Below are 21,538 nucleotides of genomic sequence, written 5' to 3' on the forward strand. Positions count from 1 at the left end.
CTCCATCATTACTCTCCTGAACAGTAATGGGTAACTGCTCCTGTTTCTCAAAAACTGTCACCTGTTGAGTCCCTTGGGGTTCCACATTCTTCTCTGTTCTCTTTAATATGAGAACACTTGGACAAATAATGAGGCTTTGTTGTCATCTATACGCTGATGACAACTATATTTCATTTCCCACTGATATAACTATAGCTAACATTTTCCACAAGCTAGCTCCTGGATGGAAAAGAGCTGGCTCAAACTCAACTCAGGCAAGACCAAAGTGACGATGGCTGGACAGAGGGAAACTAGTTAGGACACTATCCTCCTCCATTTTTGCAGTGAAATTAACCTGTTCCCACTAATCAAAGTGATGCAAAGCCTAAGGGTCCTGTGTGACTTATCACGGAACTTGGATGCTCACATAGAATCAAAAACAAAGTATCCTTTTCATTTTCTTCCTAGGAAACTCCAACCCTGGTACATGAACTAGGACCTGGTCACAATGGTACAGGCATTTTTCACTTCTAGACTTAAGTGCTATAATTCACTGTATCTAAAGCTGAATGTGCAAATAATGCAAAGGCATCAGCTAATGCAAAATAGAGCTGCCCCCTTTTTCCACAGTTTAGGCTAAATTCATTGTGTCTATGCTCCAATCCCTTCAATGGATCCCTATACAGTTCTGCTACTAATTAAAATCTTCAAGGCGCTTAACAGATCAAGTCACAGCTACACTGGAAAAATGGGTAATATTTTCAAAAATTCCCAATGACTAAGAAGGTTAAATCCCATTTTCAAAAAAGTGACTTAAGTATTTAGGTCCATAAATATGAATTACTTTAAGTGAGACACAGGCTCCTCCTAGGTGTCTAAGGTCAGGTCTACCCTACAAACTTATATCGGCATAACTTTGTTGCTCAGGGGTTGAAAAAGCCACAACCTTGAGCAACACCATTATACCGACCTAACCCACAGTTGACATAGCCACCACCTCTCCCAGAGGTGGATTAACTACACTGACAGAAGGTCACCCATCTGAATAGTAGCATCTTTACTAAAGCACTACGTGCAGCTGAGCCACTGCAGAACTGAACATGTAGATAAGCCCTGAGTCACATTTGAAAATGGGAATGAGGTGTTTTTGAAAACTTCAAATCTACATGAACTGCTGAGAAAGACATGTTCCTCTGGAACAATGAAGATCACAAAACCCAGAACAAAGCATGTGAGAGCTGGAGACAAAGCCTTCTCAATTGAGGGGGATCTGGCTAAGAACAAACTTCCAGATATTAGATGAGTGTATGTGTGGCTGTGATTGTATGTACTCTCCCTCAGGGTGGAGTGGTAGGGGTACTGCAGCGGCCTGGGAACATATGTGGAATGTGGGGGGGGGGTATGTCCCAGAATGCAGTTCTTGATAGGCTGCAGTGGGAAGCAAGCATGGGTGACTTGGACCCGAAGGTATGCAAGAGTCTCCAGCATGTCCATCTGGTGCTTGAGAAATGGTATCATGTCCTGCTGCACATCTCTGTCCTTTTGTTGCGTGTTTCTCCTCTCCACACTCTCCCTTTCCATTCTGTCTGAAAGCGTACCCCTCCGAGCCGTCTGGTTGGTATCCACAGCACCAGAGGCTTGCAGGATCTCTTGAAATATGTTGTGTTGCATCCTCTCTCTTCATCTGGCTGAACTGCTCTGCTGGTGTCCCCTTGATCGATGCAAGTTACAAGCACTACATTTTCATTCCTCTGGGTCTCATAGAGCATAGCAGCAATCCCAGCCTCAGTGAGTATGGCCCGGGGACAAGGGGGTGATTTGGGACAATAAAGGGAGGGAGGGGAAGCAAACGATCACAAGTATATGCAGTTAGGGCAACTCAGCTGAATACTAGCACCATTTTCCACAGATGATGATGATGATTTTAGCTGATATCTCACTCCTGTGGGTAATGGAGGCTGAAAGGGAAGAGCTCCTGCATGTGTCTGGCTGCAGAGTAGGTACATATGCTGTTAGGCTGTGAGCTGCAAAGGTGCCTGCTGAAATAATTGCTGACTAACATGGGGAAGTGTCCTACCATAATGGAAGAAATAAGGGAGCCCTCCCGAAAAACCTTCAGCAGAGGACTGCAGACTACCTCCAGGAAAGTTTCCTCGCTATCTCTATTGAGCATTCACGGGACATCCCAGTGCACATAAAAAAAACCTGTTCCATGGGGCCCCCTCTGCCTGTCTGTACAGGAGAATGAGAAGCAGAGAGCAACTCTACCGTTAATGCTTATTGTTAACCCAATTAAAAAATAGTAAATGAACAGATTTGTCCCTGAAATATCAAACAAACTGCATACTTACCAGAGGTTCCTTCCCCTGCATCAGGCTCGCAGGTGTTGGACTGCTGGGTGTGGTACAACTGCTCCGGCGTCAGAAAGAGGTCCTGGTTCACCATGCAACTGTATCCCCTGGTTGCCTGTCCCCCAAACTCCTCCTCCTCCTCCTCTTCTTCTTCATCCAACACCACCTCCTCACTGTGCACTGTGGAGGCCTGTGACTCCAGCTCCACTGAAGTATTCCCGCAAAGTATCCACTGGGCTTTTGGCAGTTGTAGTAGGGTCTCCCCCAAAGATGGCATGCAGCTTCTTGTAGAAGCAGCATGTCTGTGACTCCACACCAGACTAGTTGCCTCCCCTGCCTTCTGGTACACCTGCTGCAGCAACTTAATTTTCATCTGGCATTGCTGCGTGTCCCTGTTGTAGCCCTTCTTCCCCGTTCTCTGAGTGATATGCTCATATACGTCGACATTTCTATGGCTGGTTCAGAGTTGTGCCTACACAGCCTCTTCTTCCCACACACCCAGGAGATCCACCATCTCCTGTGTACTCCAGGCAGAAGTGTGTCTGCAGCATGGAGCCAACATGGTAATCTGGGCACGTGCTATGTGAGCTCTCCGTGCTGACTGTAGCGACGCAACACCTCCTGCTGGTTGTCCTGGGAATTAGTTCTTCCAGCCCGGAACGCCCTCTGCAGGCTGGTATCTCGCCTGCCGCTGGCCCGTGTCCCTCCCGGACCCCAGTGCCCCTTTACCTTGGGTGCTGCGCCCTGGCAGTACCTCCACTCTCTGGGTCTCCCCACCCAGGGGAACCTCCAGCCCTCTACTCCCATCTTGCCTCAGTGGCTACTGCCAGTCACCACGTAGCCCCCGCTCACTGGGGCAGACTGCAGTCTACATCACTCATCATTGGCAAGAGAAGGTTCGACCTGCTGCCTTTGACCACCCTAGGTTGTACCTCTGCAACCCCAGTACCCTTCCCTGCCTTTACCAAGGCCTGCTGCCTGGGGGTTTTCCAGCCTGGAGTTCCCCAGCTCCTCTGGCCTTTCACCAGCCCTGCTCCACTCTAGATACCCTGTCAAGCTCCCAAGCAGCAAGACCCATCTCTCTCCACAGCTAGAGAGAGACTGCTTGAGCTCCTGGCCCACATCCTTTTATAGGGCCAGCTGTGGCCTGATTGAGGAAGCTAACACAGCTGTGGTAGCTTCCCCAATCAGCCTCATCTTCTGGCTCCCTGGGGCAGCTCTTTCCCAGGGCTGTTTTAACCCCTTCAGGGCTGGAGCGGGTGACCACCCCGCTACACTGACCAAATAGGAAATGGAATTTCAAAAATTTGCAGGGCTTTAAAAGGGGAGGGCCATTTACCTGGCTGCCAAGCAGCAGAGTTCAAAAAGATGACCAGAGCTGTCATGATGAGGCATTGTGGGACACCTTCTGGAGGCCACTAAAGTTAACACAACTAATGCAGTGTCTACACTGACACTGCATTGACCTACACACTACGCCGCTCACAGAAGTGGAGCGAAGTCGGTATAGCTGGCATGTTACATTGGCAGGATGACCTTTTAGTTTACATGCTTAAATAGTTAGGTCGACGTAAGCTATATGGCAACGACCTAACTCTGTAGTGCAGACCAGGCCTGAGTAAGTTTCCCAGATCTGATGAAGAGCTCTGTGTAAACTTGTCTCTCTCACCAGCAGAGGCTGATCCAATAAAAGATATTACCTCATCCACCTTGTCTCTCCAATGCTTTAATAGATATCTTCATTCTCCTTTCAAAGCTTAGCTGTCATTAACATCAACAGACGTTAAACTTTTGCATTGATATAAGAATATAGAAAATTTTCCTTTTCATGAATTAAGGAAATTAGAAACCAGAAAGATTCAGAGGACAAGAGAACATTTTTTAAGAATAATGTAAAGGAAAATTACTTTTTAATGATTGTAACAATGCAGTTTGATCTTGAGCTGGTAAAACCATCTAAAATTATTTAACAGATGTTATACAGTTGCTTTTTTCTTTTTTTCAGTGGCAAGGGTGCTAAGCAGAATTAGATGAGTGAAATTTCTATGTTAATGACATCACATCCTAAAAACAGTCTCAATGAATATGCAAATATTCTAATTATCAACAATTTCATGTTTGTAAGGCTAGTTATTCCTCCAACTGAACAAAAACAAATTCTCAATAGGTTCAATTAATGTTGACAGTTCTTTATGATGTAAAACAGTTTCAGATAGTGTTGATACTAAGCATACCATTTTTCTTGAAATAACTATAATTCTAGCTTACCTAGCTACATTGAACAGTGGTTTTGTGTGTGTGTGTGTGTGTGTGTGTGTGTGTGTGTGTGTTTTAGTATGTCTTTCTCTGGAAATCCCTACTTCCCTCACTTTTCCTAGGTGAGGAGAGTCATCTGACTCTGATGCTCCCCTACCATGCTCGGTTGCAGGTGGGTGTGACAGCATGAACATCTCCCTGCCTGGAACCAAGTCCAGAACTTTTGCCAGCACTGTCCATGCTGAATGCACTGGAAAAGAATGTCTGACACACAGAACCAAGGCCCTGCATGCTGGAGTGAAACACTAAGCAATTTAGGATAGGAAGCAAGAATTCCAAAAGTTTCAGTTGGAAATGGTAATTCATGTATACGGAGATCCAGATACGGATACAGAGATAATTTCCCAAACTGGAATTTTGCCAGGATATCATGATTAACCTTGTTCTTGTAAAAAGTGCCAGGGAATCTGCAACAACAAGTGGGAAAGAGCTAAGTTCACTTTTCACCCAAAAGATACCACCCAAGTTACTTCCACAGCACTGTGCTAACTCAAAGTGAAAAGTGCTATATACAGAGTTATCAGTACCACTTCATGCCAATTAAAAAACTGACTAGGTACAACCCCTATTATCTTGTAATAATGGCAAGTAGTTCTTTAATAGGAAAACTGGAAATATAAAACCAACCTGAATTGTGCAGTCTTCGTGAAATTGTCGCCACCAAAACTAAATGAAAAGTTTTACTGTTGTTATGCTGAGAGATACTGGTGACTGCTTGAATCACAAACCTTTTTGAGAATGCATTTGAACATACCCTTCAATTAATATAACTTTCAGGATGAGTTAACCAGAAGCTCCCTAACCCATTCCCACTTAAGACTAAAGTGGTTGTGAAAACCACCCAGGAGTCTGGACTGAGCGGACAGAGGGGTTTTGCTGAGCATATTGTGTGCGGATGTGGGAAGGCAAAACACACAGAAACAAAGATAGATTTTAAGTGATTATAACTGGTAGGCATAAAAGATCTGAAATAGTTACCAAAGAAAATGAAAGATAAGTGCACAATCTAAATCTTAAATTTTATCACACTAGGTAGGACCGGCTCCAGGTATCAGGTGCTTGGGGCAGCCAAGTGGAAGGGGCGGCACATCCGGGTCTTCTGCAGCAAGTCCCTCAGTCCCTCTCGGAGGGAAGGACCTGCCACCGAATTGCCGCCAAAGAAGAAAGCGGCACGGTGGAGCTGCCGCCAAAGTGCCACCGATCCCGATCGTGGCTCCCCCTGCTGCAGCTTGGGGTGGCACAAACCCTGGAGCCAGCCCTGACAATAGGCAGTATTTAGATCAAGCAGTTTTCCCAGCCCACTGGATGTTACAGTTCATAATACATAAGCCTCTCTCTCAAGCCTGGGACAAGTCTCCTCAGATGAAGTCTTCTGTCTTTCCAGTATTCTTGTTGCTTCCATAGGTGGGGGAGGAGAAAGTTCCAAAGCACGGTGTCACTGTCCCCTAGTTTATATCCTTAGTCTATGCGCCTAGGGCCTTGTCTACACTACAGAGTTTTGTCGATAAAAGGCAGCTTTTGTCGACAACACAGTGAATGCATACAAACTATGATGTGACTTTTGGTGGCAAAAATGCCCTGTTGTGGTGACAAAATAAAACCACCTCAACAAGAGACATAAGGTTTTTTGCACAAAAGTTTTGTCGACAAAGCGCCAGTGTAGACATCACACTTGATCTTTCTGCTTTAATTGGCTTCCAGATGGTGTCCCACAATGCCAGTCCTGACCGTTCTGGTCAGCAGTTTGAATTCCACTGCCCTGCAGACAGGTAAACTACCATCCGTCCCTGCCCCTTTAAAGCCCCAGGAATTTTTGAAATTCCATTCCTGTTTGCTCTGCGTAGAGAGGTTTCATCACATCTCTCTAGGTCACTATGCTGGCTCCATGAAGCAAACACTCTCCCTCTTTGATCACTGTGACAAGTGTCTGCCGTTCTCCCACTCTGCTGGCTGAGGTGATGGCTGAGAGATACAGAAATGAACAAGATGCTAAGGGCTTGAATGGGGGACTCATAAGAGCAGACAATACTAAATTTAAGTCCCAAGTCGGCACCGGGTCACAAACAAGAGGGCATAATCTATATATTCTTAAAGAATCTGGTTATGATGGGATTAATGGATAAAGTTGAGGCTACATGTGTGCGACATTGACAGTTTCCAGGAAGCTGCCCAGAAAGACAAACATTCCATTTAGTCAGGTAAGTAGCCCTTGTAGAAGGCTTCCTGCTATTAAGAAGAACATCCTGAACTACTACTGAGTAATGCACCTCTTCTGCATCTAACCACTGATGAACCACACTCTGAAGTGGAGCATTTGAAGATTCAGATGCAGCACATGCATGGTGGTTCTTGATTACTGACAGAAGCAGAGACTACCTGGTGGGAAACCAACAGAGCTTGGAATATCATGGTTATCTCAGCCAGCAAACCAGTAGGAAAGGTAAGATAAGTACCCACAACTTCTCTCTCAAGGAACAAACTGTGAACCCAGAGGCTCCAACTACTGACACAGAGGGTAAGAAGGAATTGAAGGAGGAGCAGCTTCCCTACAGATACCAGTAAGGAAAACCCTCCAATGTTCACGGATGAGATGTGTACTCACCTACAATGTAATGGACAAGTGCGAGGACTCAAAGAACTTTACATTCACTATAACGATCCTTTTACAGTTGCCAAACATGTCAGCGTCATCAGGCAGGCGCATACTTACAATAATCATACATGACACAGCTTAATATTCAATTGATTTCAACATTCGATTGACAGATTGTATTTAACATGGTAGCCCAAGATGATACAAACGATCCAGGAACAAAATGTTATTATTAAAATCAATGAACAGTAAAATGGTGCCACACTAAATCCCCAATCCTATATTATGCATTGTATAGATTATAGACAGACTCTCACATCCTACAGAACCGCAATGACTTCAGCAGGGCTATGTGGGGGGGCATAGTCTGCCCACACAATACTATGCCTTCTATCACATTAAAATAGAATAAAATAAAAGAGCTAAGCTATAGCTGTAGGAAGCAGCTCATCACTGGGTTTATCAAGTACTTGATAAACAAGGGAAACTCAACCAGATGATAAAAACAAATAAAAAATCAAACAAAAAATTTAAGTAGCTCCTACAACAGTAATAAAAATTTAATGAAAGTCGTTATAAACCAGGGGGAGGGGCAACTGGCAGACATTGATTTCATATGTGATATACTTAACCCTTATTTGCACAAAAGGTGTGTGGATTCAGAGGCTGCTAACTAACATTAAATTATTTAATACGAGAGCAACTCTGAACAGTGAGTAGCTATATGGACAGATCAATAATTCAAATGTTAGTTGTTTTCAGATTCCCTTCCTACTTTGGAATATGATCACCAGAACCAGGTGTACACTGAACAGTGGTAAATGTTGACCAAAAGATACTTTGAAAAAAATTAACTCTTACAGTTGTGGTTTTAATTGCTCATCTTGCTTTTGTAGGACTCAACTCTGAAAATTTAGTAAGAACATAAAAGGCAGCAAAGAGGAAAAATTACCTGATAATAAGATTTTATTTGTCTCACCAAAATAGACAAATTTTGAATCCTAAGTGACGCATCATTGTTGACTTTCTTATTTACTCTCTGACTAGTGGATTTAGGGTTGCTGCAAGAAAAAAGAAAAATAAAATTAATTACCAACAAGTATTACACTGAAAGATTCATATTTTTTAGATCTTTCTCTATACATGTAGAAATAAAAAATGACTGACAAATCCAATCATCTGAAACATCCAGTACAATTACTAATTACTGTGACTACTGGGGCTGACACCCCAAGTCATGGTATGATTAATACAGAGAGCCGGGTAATGGAGGCTCAAGTAAACGGGGTTCTACTGTATATCAATTTACAGTACTCTGCTGCTAAAGATTATAAGAACAGATCCTCAGCTGATATAAATTGTCATAACTCCACTGAAGTCAATTTACAAAAACTAAGGATTTTGTGTTATCTAAGCTGATAATATTTTCCAGTTGGAATATTTCAACAGTGTACTTTGAAGCACATAAATGCTTTTAGACTTATTTATCTTTACTTTCTGGTGAGAACTGGAAGGGGGGAAATTGGATATATAGAGACCCAAGCATCTGGTTACACACCCATTAGCTTTAATTAGGTCTGAGATTATCTACAAATCAAAGAACCATTGATAACAGCCATCAATACCTTAACACCACCTTCCCCTCTCAGTTTTGCCTATTGTCCACATAGAGTTTAAAATGTTCACATCCTGAATTACTTATCTCCCAGACAGAAAGAAAAGAAAGAATTTAATAAATTACAAATTGTGGGATGGAAATGAAGGGACACAAGGAGCCCCTAGCATGTGCAATGAACTCAGCCTACAAAAGTAACAAAGTGTGTGACTCTCTACAGACATTTCCCAAGATATACAAACAAGGGAACCCAGGCAGACTGGCCAATGCACTCTTACTGAAGGAATATCAGGCCCCAAAGAAACCATCCTCAAACCAGTCACCACATAAAGGGCCGGCTTTCTCCAGAATACAACCGACTTCCTTCAGAAACTCCACAATATTAACAACTTCCCTCAGAACACAAAGCTTGCCACCTTGTACGTCACCTCTCTGTACACCAGTATCCCTCACAATGACATCATCGTTGCCTGCCTTAAATATCCACAAGATAATGGACAACACTCAGATATCTATCCCAAAGACATTGCTGAACTCATCCATTTCATCCTCACCTCTAACAATATTACATTCAGCAACAAAACAAACACTTTGTCCAAACCATGAGAACAGCCAGGGGTACTAGGATAGCGCCCCAACATCCCAGTCTCTTCATAGGCCACCCTGAGGAAGTATTACTGGACAAACGCACCTCAAAACCAATGATTTATGGTTTATTACAATTATCTGTGATCCACTGAAGCCCCCATCACTAAGCCTTTTTTTCCTCTTCTTCTTTTCCTCCTATGATTGTGGAGGTGTTAACAGGTCACTTCACTTTGAATTGTCCCGTGAAATATGCGTTAACTACTTATGCTAAACAATCTGTTCCACTTTGCATTTAGTTTTGACACTGAGGGTTTGGCTACACTTGCAAGTAACAGCGCATTAAAACAGCCCAAGGTACACTAGCTCACTCCCCATCCATACGGGCAAGACACATACAAGACTCTGACTCCGCGGCTACAGCGCTGCTGGTACTCCATATTGGCAAGTGGAATAACATTTGCTGCGCCCCCGCTGGCGCACCACAGCGCCATTGTGACCGAGGTGTTGCTTTACTGTGCTCTGATCAGCCTCTGGAAACGTCCCATAATCCCCTTAAGTGGCCACTCTTCTCATTGTTTTGAACTCGCTGTAGGAATGTGGATATGCCGTTTGAAAGCTCTGTTTCTGACAGCCTGCTGCTTTTCTGCTCTGAGACAGATAAGCGTGCTCCAAGACAGATTAGTGTGGAATGCTGTGGGGGGAGAGAGGGGAAAGGGGGTCTGCTGCTGTCTGAACTTACAAGACAGCATGCTGACATGCTCTCAGCCCCCCAAAAACCCACTCTCTCTCCCCCCACATACACCCAACACATTCCCTGTCACACTCCACCCCACCTCCCCCATTTGAAAAGCACACTGCAGACACTTGCATGCTGGGATAGCTGTTCATAATACACCACTCCCAATGCCGCTGCAAGTGCCATAGATGTGGCCATGCCACTGTGCAAGCAGCTGTCAGTGTGGACAGACTGCAGCTCTTTCCCTACTGAGCTCTCCGAAGGTGGGTTTAACTCACAGCGCTCTACATCTGCAAGTGTAGCCAGGCTTTGAGTATATTTCCCAAACCTAAAGAAGAGCTCATCTCTTTCACCAACAGAATTTGGCTCAATAAAAGATACGACCTCACCCACCTTGTCTCTCTTATATCATGAGACCAACAGGGCTACAATAACATTGCACACATCTTGACAGAAGCAGCCACAAGGGCAAAGGGGGGGGGGGGACAAAGAGCACTGGCATTTGATGGAGATAAATAAGAAGGCACACAGAGTTCCTGACATGGGGGAGGGGAAAATGGGGAGGCACAGAGCCTGACACTGGGGGGAAGTGAGGAATGGAGGCCACACTGATCCCCTGCCATGCTGGATGGGTGGAAATGGGAAGCACACAGTGCCCCTGATGTGGAAGTAATGCAGGGCACACAGAGAAACACAGAGTCCCTGATATGTGGTGAAAGGAGGACGGGGAAGAGGGAGCATGTGGGGAGGAACTGAGGGATGCAAGGAACCCTTGGTGTGTGCCATGAAGCAACAAAGTGTGTGATTCTCTAGTCAGAATTTATAACAAGCTAAAATATTATATATTTTAATGTCACTGCTGGTAGGATCTCTTTGAATGTTACAAGACTACTATGCCAAAAAACAAAATATTGAAAATTAAGGACCTAATTTTGTAAACACTTAAGTGGGAATACAACTTTGCTCGCATGAGTTCACCATTGATTTTATTGAGTTCATCAAGATTATTCATATGGTTAAAGCTAAGAATGTGCTAAAATTGAATTTTTAATAAAAACTTTTCCTATCAGTGGCATAAAATTTTTGTCACTTGAAAAACCAACTGCTTCAGGGTCAACAACTAAAAGTTTAGACTTTCAAAACATTAACAAAATTGCTATGAATTATTTTTAGGGTTTGTCTTCACAGCATAATTTACTCAAGGGTTACCCCTAATTTCATTCCTATCCACACACAAAAATCCTTAACTCAAGCATGGTGGTGCTCAGGGCCTTCCTTAGGATTTGTGGGGCCCTATGCAATATTACTAAACTGGTGCCCCTATGCCCGACAGCAGCCCAGGCTCGCAGACCAAGAAGGGGAGGGATGAGGCAGCAAAGGATACTGAGATGCCTGGCCCACCTCACAGCAGCAGTCACAGTTCCCCACAGAGACCCCCATACCCTCTCCCTCACACAGAATGCATGACACTGGTGCATTCGGCTCTGTGAATATGCCCCCTGCCTAAGGAGACTGCAGTATGCGGTAGATGTGCGGGAGCCAACCCACTCTTACTGCTGTGGGTGAAGCTGCTGCTTGGGGAGGCAAACTCCCCAGCCCACCTCTTCTGCCTGTAGCCCCACCCATACCTCCACTCCTGTCCCGTCCCAGGCCCCGCCCCACTTCGCCCAGGTCCTGCCCTCTCACAGAATATCAGGGTTGGAAGGGACCTCAGGAGGTCATCTAGTCCAACCTCCTGCTCAAAGCAAGACCAATTCCCAACTAAATCATCCCAGCCAGGGCTTTGTCAAGCCTGACCTTAAAAACCTCTAAGGAAGGAGATTCCACCACCTCCCTAAGTAACCCATTCCAGTGTTTCACCACTCTGAGTGAAAAAGTTTTTCCTAGTATCCAACCTAAACCTCCCTCACTGCAACTTGGCATTGAGACCATTACTCCTTGTTCTGTCATATGGTACCACTGAGAACAGTCTAGATTCATCCTCTTTGGAACCCCTTTTCAGGTAGTCTCCCCACTGTCTCCCTCCTCTTTTCCCCCTCCCCTCTGCTAACCCCCTTCCAGTCAAATCCCTGAACCCAAATGAAGTAAATGACATTTGAAAAAAACACCTTTCTAAATTTCTTTCTAAAGAAAATGAAGCATATTTTCCACTGCATACCAGATGGTGAAGACTCGACATGCAGAAGATACCTAATTAAAAGCACTAAACTTATGAATAAAAAATGTCAGTCACAGGTCTTTTGATATGGCCTGAAGTTTGTCAGACATTTATTTGCAAAAACTTTGTAGTAAGGGTGAGTCAGCTGTCCTGCTTAATAAAACATTAAATATTATGGAACACACGATACAGCTCTTCTCTGTTTACATTTTCTTAATCAGTATTTCTATGCTGATTTTATATTTTAAATGTACTCTTAAAATGTTCATAAAGGAATCATTCCAGATTACTACATAGTTAACTCACTGAAACAAAGACATTATTTTAAATTAATCAGTCACAGAAGGCAGGAGAGAGAGCTCAGTGGTTTGATTATTGGCCTGCTAAACCCAAGGTTCTGAGTTCAGTCCTGAAGGGACCATTTAGAGATATGCAGCAAAAAAAAAAAAAAAAAAAAAAAGTTGAGGATTGGCCCTGCTTTGAGCAGAACATTGGATAAAATGACCTCCTGAGGTCCCTTCCAACCCTGATGTTCTGTGTTTAGTGTATTCATAACAATGTTCATTGCTTTTAGAAAAAGGGAACACTAATTTACTTTGTGTGATCTCCATAACAATAGACATGTCTATGAAATTTTACAAACTTTAAAAAATGTTTTCAAAAATTTCAGGCATAACAAAGGATTTTATATCTTACTAGGTACTGATTTTGCTGGATGATTCTCTTAAAACGAGTTCATCAGATAGTCAGAAGTAAAGAAAGGGAAACTCTTTGTCCAGCTAACTGGAAGTAAAGGGGTGTTGTCCCTTTAAGGGCTCTCTTCAACAGGAGGTGGGGGATGGAGGGGAGAAGGTAGAAAGGGATGGACAAAAAGGGGAGGCAGACTTTGGAAGTAAGTTTTCTTTTAATTATAGTAATTAAAATTAAAATGTGTAGTTTAGATAAGGGTGGTCTTTTGAAGGATTTATTTAAAAAACTATACATCTGAAGATCCAAACATTTAAGGCTAAAGATGATTGTGCATCTAAAAATCTATGCAAGGATTTTTTTAGAGATGAGATTTTATAATCTTCACCAACTCACTAATGAAATATTTTTAAAGCAAATTTTAAACTAAGGTCCTCTAGACTAAGATGTTCTGAGTAAATATTATGGTAATGCACAACTGTTTTTGTCAGTAAATTCAGAAACTGACAGTACATACCTGGGAGTTGGCAAATGCCTGTTAAATGGCTTCATTACCACTTGAAAGGATCTTCAACAGTTTCAATGTTGTGCTAATAGGTCTAGCAGGCTCTAAGGCTTTTCCACTTTTAAGTTACTAGATCCCCTCGGGAGTAAGAGTTACCAGGCTGCAGCAGCCAGCTGTTGGAGCTTGCAGGAAGGATCAGAACAGGGACAGGAAGGTGGACAGTAAGACCCAGTGGTGCCCCAAATTTTCAGGTCCCTAAACAGCCTGGTATGCCTAAGGACAGCCCTGGTGGTGCTGTTAGCTTGCATTGGCTGACCTCTCAGAGAGTAGAGGCTACAGCTTGAGTTAGTAGCTGACAAGTTGTGCTAACACAATTACTCCTGCAGTAATCCAATCACTGTGTGATGTTCCAATGTTATTTTGCAGTGTGGCCATTCTCACTGAAACAAGATTACCTCAAGAGGAGTTAACTCAAGTTATCTATATTCATGTTAACTCTGCAGCCTTACACACACACACACACGTCAAAAATATAAGCCTAAAATTAGGCTCCTAAAGCTTATACTTAGCCATTTCACAGTGGCATTTTAAAAAGCATCTAACTCAGGGGTCAGCAACCTTTCAGAAGTGGTGTGACAAGTCTTCATTTAGTCACTCTGATTTAAGGTTTTGCGTGCAAGTAATACATTTTAACATTTTTAGATCTTTCTGTAAGTCTATAATATATAACTAAACTATTGTTGTATGTAAAGTAAATAAGGTTTTTAAAATGTTTAAGAAGCTTCATTTAAAACTAAATTAAAATACAGAGCCCCCCCGACCAGTGGCCAGGACCCAGGCAGTGTGAGTGCCACTGAAAATCAGCTCGCGTGCCGCCTTTGGCACCCGTGCATAGGTTCCCTACCCCGATCTAACTGATCAGAAGCACAAGTCCAACTGATTTCAAAGTGCAAACTTTGGTGTCAGGGTATAGCTTGGCTGAAGCATTCGAGCTTCCTGTACGTTGGGCTTCCACGAGTCAAGAAATGTAAGTGGTTGTAAATAGAGAACAGGCTATCAATTTTGTATTTTGAGTTTGTGTTTCCTTCACAGTAAGGATATTAATGAGGCCATGGATTTATCTTTTTCAGCATAGCTGAGCATTTTAAATATGAAACTTCTCCGCAGAAAATATCTCTGTGCAAAATCTGAAATTCTAAGACCGATTAGGAAACAAAAGACACAAGGGGAAAAAAAAATCAACAAATTTATCAATTTAAGACTATAAAGTGGGAAGTAAAGAATCAGCAATATATATGAATTTTAAAAAGCAATTTAAATTTTAAAACCATGTTTAAATCATGTTCATTTAAGAGCAAAAAAACACGTTCAAATCAAAATTGGAATGTTTCGTATTCACTCTGCTACAGTGTAAAATCATTATACGAGGTGCAGGGCAACCCAGAATCAGGCCTATCCACCCACTCAGACTCAGTTATTTTAAGAATCCAATATGCATACAAAATCTTATAAATCTAAGCAAGAACAATTGTATCTGGCAAAACTGGAATATAAACCAATTCTTACTGATCATCACTGCAGTACTGTGATGAGTTATTATATTCTGTAAAAATAACTAGGGTAACCATTTTGGATTAGTCATTCACAAGGTGGATATAGTAATCACAAAAGTGATTAAGAACAGACCAATGTATGGCTTCAATCTGAACAAATTTTGGCAAATATTAAGATTTGATAACCCCTTACAGAGACAAATTCATACAGATATTTTTGAAACTTGAAGGGCAGAATGCAGGATAAATTCTTCTGATTAACAGATCTCTCTCTGCATGTCATCTAAAGTTTTCTACTTTGGCACGCGTATCTCCAAAAATGGAGCTTTGGGCCATTACTATTCACCTTTAATCTTTATTACTATCTGATTATTTCTAGGCTTATTCACGATCTTTAGCAGAATTTTTGCAGCCGTAAGTTTTTGCTATGAGTCTCCTGTTCCTATCATTCCATCAAAGTATACTATGGCTTCCTGGATCTAAACCTAAAATTGCACTCTTATTTAATGCCATCAGCCAAAACATAATAAAACCGTACAAACTGCAAGAATTTTAAATACAGATATTACAACAGCTCAGACTCTTGACATTAGACTTCTGCTCCAAGTTTCTTTAACTTGAAAGTTAGTGCAAACTCTACAAGAACACCTGCAAATAATGAACAAACAAAATAATATTTAGCTTTATGTAACACTTAATATCCTCATAGTGTTCCACAAACCTGAATCTTCACAACTCTTCTAAAACAAAGTATTATTATCCCAATCTTGCAGATGGGGAAACAGATTCAGAGAGGTTAAGTATTGAATATTTGCACTAAAGCTGCATAGTCAGTGCTAGAGATGGAATTAGAACCCACGAGTTCTTGGAACACAAGCTCTTGGTCCCATGCCATATCCACTAATCAATGCTATATTACATGCATGCTCTTCTCCTGGGAAAATTATGTATCACTGCGCATGGGCAGAATTAATGGTCCCCTGCAGATTTCTTTGCTTCCCCGCAGAAAAATGACTTGACGGAGAAGCAAAGGGAAGCCACAAGAGCAGTCACGCACCCCTCCTCAGCAGTGCAGGCAGGTCAGTTTGGGCTCCTGGACCAACCACTAGAGATGTAAATCACCACCAAGGCAGGGGAGCTGGGCAATCATGGGTGTGAGGGAGACACACTCTGTCCCTCTCGCTCACTATTGCAGCACATTTGGTGTAGGGGGGGTAGGACTTTGGGGTGGTTTTGAGGTGGTAAGTGTGGTGCAGGCTCTGTCCCCTCAAGCAGAGCAGAATGTGCAGTATGGCCTTATAAATGCTTATGGTGCTTTAGTGATTAGAAGTTATCTAAATTCTTGGAGTGAAAAAACGTTTTCCTATCAAAATGTGCTCTATGAACTGTTTTGTTACTGACCTTTCTGGAGATGGTCAGCAGCCAATATAAATTGTGAATTTGAGTCCCCAGCCCTCACTTGCTCTTCAGTTGCCTATGATGTAACATTGAGTATATGGCTGAATATATTATCAAAATAATGGAAACCAGTCTGATTACATTGTGTTATTTTAACAAATAAAATATGCAGAATTTTAAAATATTGTGCACAGAAGTTTTTATTTTTTAGTGCAGAATTTCCCCAGGAGTAATGCTCATGTAACCGCACAATTAAAGCAGGCACTAGTGCAGTACTTACAAGAAACATACCCTGCAACCAGTAAGTGCACACAGATAAAATTTGTGTTTCTCCCTGACCACTCTTGTCCCTTTAGGACAATACCTAAAAAATTAAATGCAAAAAACAACACCTATATAAAATAAGAACATGAAGTTTAAAAAATGTAAGAAGTCAGGGAAAAGATGCAGTTCCAAAAGCACCATTAAATCTGTTGTACTGCCCACGTATGTATTTTGGGATATAAATACATTATGTTACCTGTCCAAAAAACTAATAATAATAAGTAGTGAAGTTAAGTACAAACTATGCTTGATGTTATACCACACAGAAACAAAGGCCCTACACAGAGCAGCCAAAAAAAGTAGATTCTAAATTGCAAGTTACCCTTGATTTTACAAGATAAAGAGTGAAAATTCTGTTTTTTTCCTTCAGGTTTCTACTGAAACATTTTAAGCTTATTGTTTGGTTGATACACACCATTATAATATGTTCATGAAATGTAATACTATCCTGTGAAACTTGCCTACATGCTCTATGAAAAATGACATCTCTCTTCTGTCATAGAATTATAGAATATTAGGGTTGGAAGAGATCTCAAGAGGTCATCTAGTCCAATCCCCAGCTCAAAGCAGGACCAACACCAACTAAATCATCCCAGCCAGGGCTTTGTCAATCCAAGCCTTAAAAACCTCTAAGGATGGAGATTCCACCACCTCCCTAGGTAACCTATTCCAGCGCTTCACCACCCTTCTAGTGAAATAGTGTTTCCTAATATCCAACCCTAGACCTCCCCCACAGCAACTTGAGACCATTGCTGCTTCTTCTGTCATCTGCCATCACTGAGAACAGCTGAGCTCCATCCTCTTTGGAACCCCCCTTCAAGTAATTTAAGGCTGCTATCAAATCCTCCCTCACTCTTCTCTTCTGCAAACTAAATAAGCCCAGTTCCTTCACCCTCTCCTCGTAAATCATGTGTGCACAAGCCCTCTATACACTTTGCTGCCTCCCCGCTACGGACTCTCTCCAATTTGTCCACATCCGTATCGGTAGTGGGGGAGGAACCAAAACTCGGATAGCAATACTCCAGGCATGTGGCCCTCCCCCAGATGTAGAATACAGGCACGTCGATCTGCCTGGCAATGCTCCTACCTAATGCAGCCCAAAGTATGCCGCTGGCCTTCTTGCAAACAAGGGCACACTGTTGACCATATTCCAGCTTCTTTCACGCACTGTAGATCCTCCAGGTCCTTATCTCTGTGCAGAACTGCCACTGCTTAAGCGCGAGTCGGGGTCCCAGCCCTGTAGCAGTGCATGGGGATTCTTCCTTGCCTACGATGCAGGACTCTGCACTTCTCCTTGTTGAACTCCTCATCAGATTTTCTTTTGGCCCCCAATCCTCCAATTGTCAATTGAGGTCACTCTGGATCCTATCCCCTAACCCTCCAGCATATCTACCTTACTACCCTGCACAGTGCTCCTCAGTGTATCCAGCAACACTTGTGTGAGGCAACTGCAAAGTCTATTAGTCTTCCCATCATCTCCAGGCCATTAATAAACGATGTTGAACAAAAACTGTCCCCAGGACTGACCCCTGCCGGGCACTCCGAATGATATCGTTGCTGCCAACTTAGACATTCAAGGCCATTGACCACTACCCGTTTCGACTCCTGACAACCTAGCCAGCTTTCTACTACTACTTGATATAGTTCATTTCATCCTACATAAATCCAATACAACTACTATAATCTTGTCTGACAAGAATATATGTGTGAGACCAATACTCAAAAGCTTTTTGCTAAAGTCAAGAATATATCACATCCACTGCTTTCCCATATATCCACAGAGCCCAGTTGTATCGACATCACAGAAGGCAATCAGGTTCGGTCAGCCATGACTTCTCCTGGTGAATCCATGTTGACTGTTCCTGATCACCTTCCTCTCCTCTAAGTGCTTCAAAATGGATTCTTCGAGGACCTGCTCCATGATTTTGCCAGGGACTGAAATGAGGCCGACCGGTCTGTAGCTCCCCAGGTTCTCTTTCTTCCCTTTTTTAAATATGGGCACTACATATGCCTTTTTCCGATCATCTGGGACCTCATCCAATCACCATGAATTTTCAAAAAGATAATGGCCAATGGTTCTGCAATCACATCAGCCAACTCCCTCAGCACCCTTGGATGTATTAGATCTGGACCCATGGACTTGTGCATATCCAGCTTTTCTAAATAGTCCTTAACCTGTTGTTTCACCACTTGAGGGCTGCTCACCTCCTCCCCATACTGCGTTGTCCAGTGCAGCAGTCTGGGAGCAAACCTTGTCCGTGAAGACCGAGGCAAAAAAAAAAGCATTGAGTACCTCAGCTTTTTCCACATCATATGACACTAGGTTACCACCCCCATTCAGTAAGGGTCCCACACTTTCCCTGACCTTCTTCTTGCTAACATACCTGTAGAAACTCTTCTTGTTATCCTTCACATCCCTTGCTAGCTGCACTCTCAATTATGCCTTGGCCTTCCTGCATGCTCGAGCAATATTTTTATACTCCTCCCTAGTAATCTGTCCAAATTTCCACTTCTTGTAAGTCTCCTGTTTCAGTTTAAGCTCACCGAAGATTTCACTATTAAGCCAAGCTGGTTGCCTGCCATATTTACTATTCTTTCTGCACATCAGGATGGTTTGTTCCTGCGCCCTCAATAAGGCTTCTTTAAAATACAGCCAGTTCTCTTGGACTCCTTTCCCTCTCATAGTAGCCTGTCATCTGCCGTTTGCTCTACGTTCCCCCCATTCTCATCAACAAATTTAATAAGTGTGTCAAGAGCTCCCTGTTCTTCCAACCTCTTTGCCTTCTTCAAGGTATCATCCAGCTCTTCTTTCAACTCTTCACACAAATATCCATAACTTACTTCCAAAACTCTTTATCTTCCTTAGACTTTGACACATAGCTCTCTTTATTCCTCTTACTTTAATCCCAGCGAGTAGGTGTGAGTATCAGTAGGGGAAATTAGCAGGGGAAATTAGGTATTTTTAGTTCTTGTAGTGAACCCATCCACTCCCAGTCTTTATTCAGACCTAATTTGATGGTGTCCAGTTTGCAAATTAATTCCAGTTCTGCAGTTTCTCGTTGGGGTCTGTTTTTGAAGTTCTTCTGTTGAAGAATTGCCACTTAAAGTCTGTTACTGAGTGTCCAGAGAGGTTGAAGTGTTCTCTGACTGGTTTTGAATGTTATAATTCTTGATGTCTGATTTATGCCATTTATTTTTTTGCGTAGAGACTGATCTCCAATCCATCAGACACTCTCTGCTAATCTTAGCTACCTCCTTCCCTTCTTGTTCTTGATGCTTTTGTCAATACTATGGTCTTTACGTTTTACTCTAAACTAACTAGCCCATTCCTTTCCTCCTTGCTCACACTGCTATGACTGTATCTCTAATCTACAACTTTGCCTCTCCTGCTGCTCACTGAAATCCAGTCTATACAGACATCTTCCTCTTTAAATCTATTCTCTTTTCTCAACTTTAGTTTCTTCTCTTCCAAGCTTCTCCTACCTCACTTACTTGTCATGCTGCCAATTCCTGAGTGAACTCTCCTACCTTCAACTCTCGATAATCCTTTTCCACCCACCCCTTCTCCACATCTTGTTTTCCTCAGGATCTTGACACTTAAAAAAAACAAACCCACAAACACACACCACTATGCAACACCTTTCCTCCCTGTCTTTTTTTATACCTTCTTCCCTCTCAGGCAGGTCTGCTAATTGCTCTCATGTAGTCTCGTTCACTCTGCTTTACACCATATGCTTGGAACAGCTGTCCTTCTACTTATCGGGAATATGATACTTGTATATTCAGGGTGGATAAAAATCAAGTGATTTTTTAATTGAAATTGGATATTTTTGATGAAATGCTTTCAAGGAAAAAAACTATCTAAAGACCATTTTAATTAAGATACATTATAGCTTAAAGATATCTCATCATGGAAAAGGGATTATAAATTCTAATTCTGTAGTATGGGACAATATATTCATGTAATGTTTAAGAAAACTTTTGTAAATGAGTTCCAGTAGTTCATCTAAATAGGGACCCAATCTTATGGGGTTCCATCGGTTTCTGTATAGATTATTTAGGTTAATCTTTCTATCTACCCAACAGGACTCAATGCTCAGTCTAGACAATACCATCAGAGATGCTTAGTTTTTCAATTCTCAAACTGTGGATTTGTGTCTCTACAGATAACATGCTTGTTAACAGCAAAAATGTTTTAAATAAATAAATAATAGAGGTGAGAAATGAAAGACCTCAATCTATCGTCCCTCTGCAAATTTTATGCACATAGTCAATCCCTTACCTCTCTCTAAAAGTGCAAAGTTTCAAAAAGTTCAAAGAATAGAAGATTGTTGGGAGTGGAATAGATCTGGACAAGAAGTCAGGAGATAAATGTGAGAAGGGAGGGACAGGCAGTAGAAACAAAAGTGAAACTGTTTGAGCAGCATATTGCAGAAGTCTTTCTGAGTTCTTTCTGAGTGTAGCCTTCATTGATTTGAGATCTACCATACCATCCTCTCACTAGAAGGGAAAATCAAGAATGGCAGCAGGCCGTAAAAGAGACCCCGTCTGGGAATAATTTAATGAAGTTCCTCCGTCTGTGGATAAGACAGGCATGTGTGAAAAACGCAAACAGGGCGACAAAGAAATGAAAGCCCTAGTTGCCTGAATGAAACAACATAATGAGAAGTGTTCCTACTCAGGAGGAAGTTGCGTTGAAGATGATAAAAGGAATATGTCAGCACATCCAGGATCT

The 21,538-nt window shown here is 42.3% G+C and overlaps 1 protein-coding gene across 9 annotated transcripts in view; it reads right to left on the bottom strand.

Annotated features, from left to right (window-relative positions):
* Positions 1-21,538, bottom strand: part of CCDC88A (coiled-coil domain containing 88A) — a 341,661-nt gene that overhangs the window by 260,433 nt on the left and 59,690 nt on the right. For all 9 annotated transcript variants that reach the window (XM_032784366.2, XM_032784364.2, XM_032784363.2 and 6 more), the window contains one exon: positions 8,192-8,300. In XM_032784366.2, coding sequence (XP_032640257.1) covers positions 8,192-8,300 — 109 coding nt within the window. The remainder of the gene's footprint in view (positions 1-8,191; positions 8,301-21,538) is intronic.

This window comes from Chelonoidis abingdonii, chromosome 3 (genome assembly GCF_003597395.2).
Source record: "Chelonoidis abingdonii isolate Lonesome George chromosome 3, CheloAbing_2.0, whole genome shotgun sequence".
NCBI classification, from domain to species: domain Eukaryota; kingdom Metazoa; phylum Chordata; order Testudines; family Testudinidae; genus Chelonoidis; species Chelonoidis abingdonii.